The sequence below is a fragment of the Pocillopora damicornis genome, chromosome 3 (assembly GCF_964200805.1).
Source record: "Pocillopora damicornis chromosome 3, jaPocDami1.2, whole genome shotgun sequence".
Taxonomy (NCBI): domain Eukaryota; kingdom Metazoa; phylum Cnidaria; class Anthozoa; order Scleractinia; family Pocilloporidae; genus Pocillopora; species Pocillopora damicornis.
This window is the reverse complement of record NC_142672.1, coordinates 24,602,499-24,609,700: the sequence shown is the minus strand read 5'-3', so window position 1 is coordinate 24,609,700 and position 7,202 is coordinate 24,602,499. Positions and strand designations below refer to the sequence as shown.

General features: G+C 39.0%; 1 protein-coding gene across 1 annotated transcript; it reads right to left on the bottom strand.

The window, feature by feature from the left end:
• Positions 1 to 3,606: 3,606 nt before the first annotated feature.
• On the bottom strand, positions 3,607 to 4,712 carry LOC149048982 (histamine N-methyltransferase A-like). Its single transcript, XM_089201457.1, has one exon. The coding sequence runs from the start codon at positions 4,595 to 4,597 to the stop codon at positions 3,704 to 3,706; it is 894 nt and encodes a 297-aa protein (XP_089057583.1). The 5' UTR covers positions 4,598 to 4,712; the 3' UTR covers positions 3,607 to 3,703.
• Between the last annotated feature and the right edge of the window lie 2,490 nt (positions 4,713 to 7,202).

Below are 7,202 nucleotides of genomic sequence, written 5' to 3'. Positions count from 1 at the left end.
GGCGAAGAAAATTTACACCCGGGATGGATGTTAGGAAAACATGAAAATTGCCCAAAGGGACAATTGGAAATACGAGGGATTATGAAGTAACTCGCGCCTCATCGAGCTTGTCACAGTTTGGATATCTCTTTTAGCATAAGATATCACGATTTGTTATCTACCTAAACTTTCACTCAACAAAACGAGCACTGTGATTGATTGATTCTAGGTCACGTGTCCCAGATCAAATTCAAATGCATCCCGGCCGGGATACAATTGCGCAGTTGTTGCCCGCGGGCCGAATACAACAGCATGTTTTTGCTATATGATTGTCTAAATATATAACAAAGCACTTAATGTATGGTCTCTCGGAAAACTAGTCAGTTTTTTTCCCACGAGTCCTAATGTTTCTCGAGACTAAGTCGAAGGAAACGTTTATTCGACTCATAAACGTCACAACTCTTGTGCGCTAAGTACTTAAAGTTTAAAAATGCAAAAAAAAGGCATTTCGCGTGTTGGAGTCAAAATGTGGAGTAAGAAACGTAATGAATACAAAAATTTGTCAAAGAAATCCTTCAAAGACAGAAACAAAAAGAGCTCTTTTAAATATTCTAGCGACTGAAGATTCTTATATTCGAGTCTAAGGAGGTAATGTCAAAATTTAAACACTGTAAAATTAATACAAATTGATCCTAGTTCTGCCATATTTCTAGTACACTTAGAACTGAATTAAGTTACATTTAATTTAATTAAGTAGAAAATGGACACTCCTCGATCAGATTAGAATCTGCCATCTGCAGGTCAAAGGAATATTTTGTATAATTAACATAAGAAAAAAATAGTGTGTGGTGTGTGTGACAAGCGAGAAGTGTGAAACTACGTGCTTCCATCGCCTAATTAATTAATTAACAGTGGAACTTAAGGCCCGTACATACTATGCTCGGCAACTTTTGGCTTTTGGAGCAACTTTTTGCGGTTTTAGCAACGTAAACGCAATGTTTACCTTTCAAGCAAACTTTGAGCAAAACATAGGTTTACAGCACATATCAAGCACGGAAAAGTCAGAGATGTCACAGAAAACTTCAATTTATGCAAATATCATTAATTACATCGCGTGTACCTTTTTTTGCGTAAACAGATCTGGAGATTTGCAGCTTTGTAACCGTTAAAGATCTGTCTTATTATTGCTTACTAATAAGTAATGATAGAGCTCTGTTCTACAAGCTTTGGCCAGAAAAATCGTTTTTCTTTAAACGGATCGCGTCGACCTTGGCTCGGCGAAGAAAATATGATTTACACCGAGGAAGCTGTCTGGAAAATTACCCATTAGTACTAAGGGAGGGGTGGGGTGCAGTCTATCAGTATTGAGGAAGGGGTGGGAGGTAGAGTGATATTACTTAAGGAGGGATGAGAGACGAACTATTGCTACGCAGGGAGGGGTGGGAGGTGGTTGTAATAGTAAACACTCCTGGCTAATGGAGCTGTTATTCGATCGTACAAGTTATTTAAACCGATTTTTCGACTGACTTTATGCATGTCAAAATTTTTGCGCTGGGTCGCGGTGTTTCTTCATTTTCTTGTCATGCGAATGCGAAACTGCCACCTAAACACCGGATTTTAATTTGTATTGAAAATATAGCGTTTACGATCCTCCACCGCTGAGTTATGCGTGTGCCTTTTGAGTCGACTTGTGCGCCATCAGTTGCTTCACGTTTTCCTTTGTGTATACAGTATGAAATTACTAAATTTATCTATCTTTCTTTGGTAAGTGATCTTATCAGACGAGATCACGGAATTTCCGGTCCTTAGATTTTAACTCAGCAAAAACACTGCTGTACATGCAATTATGGGAAAGCGCAAATATCGATTTTATCTGTTTCGCAAACAAAGGAGTTAATCACCGACACCAGAAATCGCGACCAGGTATTCCTCGCGACTCTCCTAAGGTTTGTTTTCCAACAATTATAACAATTATAGTCCAGTGTTTACGTGCCAGTTTCGCATTCGCATGACAAAAAATTAAAGAAACGCTACGGCCCAGCGCCAAAATTTTTACATGCAAATAGTGAGTCGAAAAACCGCTCAAAATAATTTGCGTGATTCAATGAACACTCCAAAAATAAGAAGCAGTTACTAATTCATCAACCTCCCACCTTTCCCTGCGTACTTATAGTTCATACTCCGCCCCACCCTAAGAAAAAATAGTCTGCCTACCATCCCTCTCTGACTACTGATAGACTGCATCCCACCCCTCCCTAAGTACTAATGGTCTGCCTTCCCCCCCGATAAAATGGTTCAAAAATAGTCCAAAAAAATAGTCTTAGGGTCTAACGGTCCAGTCCGGTCCATATTTTACCCTTTGTCCTGCTCTCTAGCTGTTGCCTAATGAAAACGACAGTTGTCAGCTCAATATTTGGCCTTAGTACCAAAATTTTTTTTATGTAACCTTAAAATTTCTTAATTAGAGTTTTTTAGACCCAATGTACGAAATTATCTAAAAGCTATTGGCAAGAAAACACAAAAGGTAAGATATCTAAACATTATTACAAAACATAGGCATGCTATGCATGCAAGAGTGATTTTTTTTGGGTGGGTGGATTAAGTGAAACACTAAGTGATGTCTACATTCTTACTAAAGGAAAGAAGAGTATTAACGCGGAAAAGAACGAAAATGTCGAATCAACTCACACACAGGTATTTTGTGGTAGATTGTGTGTGTTGTTTGAATAGCTGTCACCAAAAATAAACTGTATTGGTGCCACGGATACCTGTTAGTACGAAATACAGACTGCAGACTTTCCGTTGAAGAACTGCTTGAATCAAAATGTTTGGTGCAATTTATCAACACCTCAGACAATATTTGATTCAAAATTGTTCCCCTCACTCTCGTCGTGAAGGAACAATAACCATGATCGTGCTACCGTGCACAGGACTGCATTTTCTCTCGAACAACTATCCACCATTTCGCAGCATGAGTAACACGTTTACTATAGGTAAACTGATATCTTCCATCTGTCCAGTAGTATCGCATTTCTCATGAAGGGCGGTTAAAAACACAAAAAAGCCAACATTTCTCATTCTAAAAGATGATTCCATTTTGCGAACCGCTCCCTCCGAATCCGCCATTTCTTCGATGAAATTTGAACACCTCTCAAACCAAAGACGACGCTCTGATTGGTGCGAGATACATACCCTGATGCGGCGATCTGATTGGTGCGAGATTCATACCCTGAACGATCTGATTGGTGCGAGCAACATACCACTCTCTCTATGCTAAGATAGATGTTATTTTTTTAAAAACATTACTCAATAAAACGAAGCAGGAAACAGTGAAATGGAGGTAAGAAAGTTTTATTCTGCATTTCTTTTTCATTTCATGATCGCTGCTCGCTGCGTTAAAAAACTGCACCTCAAGGGCGTAATCGATGGCCTCTTGCATTAAGTTTCAACTGACTCATCTGTAAACGGCTAAGAATATATGAAAGTCATATGTTTGAACTGCGGATAAAGACGTGAATATGAAAGTGATCCTCGCAGTAATGTACACTACTTAAGCAGTGTGAAAAATAAGGCCTGAAAAAAATTCAGGCCTGTACGGGATTTATTTCATATAATAAGACAAAAACAGGCAAAGAAAAAAAACTCAAATTCCACGATTGGGAGGCCTGTGCATAGACCTTGAGAATAAAGTTGAAATGAAAAACCAAACTATGAAAAGTAACACTTATTTGTAAATTACAACTGCAGTGATTTCCGGTCTGACAAATTTCTTGCCACTTTCATCAGTAAAGCACTCTTTCTTCAAAAACTCCATGACCTTGTCATAAACCGTTTTTTCAGCATTAGCACGGAAATTTTCTTGGTGGGTTAGGAAGTCGAGAAGCAAGGCGCCATCTGCTGATGCCTCATCAAAACAGCAGCTGATATCGGCATTGCACTGAACGGTCCATAATTCTTCGTACTTCCAGTTGTTCCTTATAGCAATTTCCACAAGATCCACCTCGGTGTAAAGCTTCTTCACCGAGCCAAGTTCGACATGTTCAACGCCATCCGTGTGAAGTATTTTAGCCAGCTTCGGAAAAAACGATTTTTCTGGTCCAACTGTGCAGAACATGGCTCCACCGTTGGCAAGCAGCTTAAGACAGCTCTTTAAGGAGCTCTCGGCATCCATGTAGTACAGGGCTGCTACGAAATGAATCATGTCGAAGCAGTCTTCGAGTGGAAACGACTCAATGAATTGCTGAAAGGTCTTCTGGTGCCATTCGAAGGAAAAATCAGCCAGACTACCCAATGGCTGCGGCAATGGTGTCACAGATGACTTGAATTCCTGTATGAGGTCACTGCTGGGTTCAATGATGGTGGTGTGTATCACTGGTTTCTTCATCTGTGACGATACCATAGCTGTTGTTATAGAATTTAGAATTCTCAAGTCTGTTTTCCCGTTTCCACTGCCAACACCAAGAACACGAAAAACGGGAGACGCAAGACTTGAGATGTGACTCATTGTATGAGCTGTAACATCTTCTGCAAAATTTGCCAGTGTTTCCCTTGATGAAGATGTTTTCCAGGATAATTCAAGTGCAGCGAGATAGCGATCTTGTCCTTTGGTTGAAATCATTTTCGCACAAAACTGCCCGACTCCAGGTATAAGGATGATACAAGGTTTATTACGAGAAGGTAACTCGAGGGTAGTAAAATCACTTAGGTGTCTGTTGCCCTAATTACACAATGAAAGGCGCCTGGAAGGAAGATTGCATAAAATAACTTAATTTCATAAGTGTAAAACTAAATGAGAATTGTGTTAAGGTTACTTTCCACCTTCAGAGGCAAATGATATCTTGTGTTAAAAGAGATAACCAGACCGTAACAAGCTTAATGAAGCTCAAATTAAAAGAGCTCCCTAAAAACTATTTCGAAAAGTAATTAGTATCACCTCCAATTCTTAACTATGCGCCGCGCTCGAAAAGGCGCTGCGCTTGAGGTTCCAAACGTAAAATAAGCCAGGTACGCGTGATGCTCCCTAAAGGAAGAGAATGTAACTTGTGATTGCTTCGTATGGTTTGTGAGCATTGAGAAACTCACCCCTACGTGAACCGACCTTTTATTAACCGAACTCGAGATCCGTACTTTAAGTTATGGACCGAGTTTTTTTTTCCGGATTTATAGCCCAAGCCCGAAGCGTGCAGAAAACGAAACGATCAGTGTAAAATAGCAAAGTTTCTGCTTTACTGTACCTTTTAAAGCACTAAATTTGCTTTAAGTTTTACAGAAGAGTACCTACCACAGCAAACTAATGTGTTTGACTCAGTAACCATCATCAACAAAGCCATTTCTGTTGTCACCAAATAAGCAAATTACACCAGCTGCGTTTTTCTGTTTTAGAACATCTATCTAATCAAATCTAAGCGAATCTAAAGATGTTCCAGACGGTAGAAAAACACTTAAGAGTTAATAGTTATTCAACAAGAGACCATGCTGGTTTAGAGTAGTGCAAAACCTTCCTTGTTTCGAGAATCTTAGAAACAGCCTATTCACGAGCTACAAGATATAGTGCATTCAAATATGAAATTATTGAATGTTGCCAGATTACTTAACTGACGAACAACAATACCTGTAAGCTTTGTATTTGTTGTTCTGCTGTTTCTTTAGTCGAGTAGACTGAATGCCCTGCAGTAGAAATTTTCACCAAAGTGCCACTGAAATATTCCTTGAAACTTCTTAAGAGTAGCAGATTTTGGTACAGCCGGAAATGTCAAGCGATTCCAAAAATTAATCAGGTTTTAGGTGGAAAATTTTTTCGAACTTGAGCATACTAAAATGTACATCGCTTGGGAACTTTCAAGGAACCATTTAGTGGCACTTTAGTGGAAATTTATAACTTCCGTGTGTTTAGTCTATTCGAGACCGTGCCCGGCAGTCTAAGCAGAAGCGTACAGAAGCTTCCACAACGGTATTATAGAATGTACAAGCTCGCAGAATTATCACAACTGTGTCGGAGTTTATCAGGTAATCGTTTATTCTGTGAATAAATGACATGGCAAAATCGACCGACGAGTGCCAAAACGTTGGGTCTACGAATTGTAACTTCTTGGTTACATTCATTACATCTTTAAACCAGAGCAACATCAAACCATGTCTGATTGTCCACCTGGTTGCCATGTGAACTTTAATACGACTAAGGAATATTTCGAGACCAAAGCTTTTTTCAAAGAATTGTAAATTTTTTTCTCAGAAGCGAAAAACGAACGAATTTGTTGCACGTACGATTCAGCATTCTTGTTTACTAGAATTCACGGCAAAAAAATTGCGTAGGCTTGGGTTGAAAATTTTGAAAATTCTGAAAACGTACGATTTTGAAGTTAAAAACTTACAATAAACAGTATTTTTTAAGACATATTAAAACCTAAGAATGATATATGCCGTTTGAAAAACGAAAGAAAAACGTATTTATTTCTTGCATTTACGAGACCCGTGTGGTAGACACTTAAAAATAATATTTACCGTTCTAAAGAAGAGTTCCCTAACGTCGCAAAGCCTCAGTTGAAGTTTGAAGTTTCGTTAAGTCCAAAGCTAAAGAGGTACATGCTCATTGTCTTTCGAGACGAGAACTATCTGCATATTTAATTGTCATTTTGAGCTTTAAAAGGTCTATCTAAATCGGGATGGAATAGAAAAAAAATTTTAAAAGGTTTGAAACCTCGCGGCTAAAATCGACGGGAATCAGCAGCTGAAGAAATTTGTGCACGTCATATTGTGTAGGCACGGCCGTGCGTACATAGAGGTGAGATTTATACCATGGTAGCTCCTTAGGAATTAGGTAGGACCTGTGTTGGAAACTGTACGATACGTTAATTATTCTCAATTTGATTGAAATTTATAAGGGATTTCGTTTATTTATACATAACTAAGCAAGCCTGTATGCAGCTCGTGTTTTAGCATCCCATATATGGCACTGTTCCACGTGCTTACAACGGGAAGTTGAGTGTGTTTCCTTCTAATAAGCCGAGAGTTGTGAGTGGGAGTCAACTGAAGCCGCATAGTAGCAAAATTGTTGAATCAAGCAAATAAATCGTGAGTTTATAAGGAAGCGTGGTACAGCTTTTTCACGTTTTCGACACTTGCAATTGTCTTGCTTCTTCCGATTCCCGTGTTCTAGGTGTTGGCGGTGTTGGTAGTAAAATGGAAAACTGATTTGATAATTCGATCGACAGCTGTTGCCAGTG

What these genes read in the sequence shown, in the direction of transcription:
- LOC149048982 (XM_089201457.1), bottom strand. Translation starts at nt 4,597, where the DNA reads ATGATTTCAACCAAAGGACAAGATCGCTATCTCGCTGCACTTGAATTA.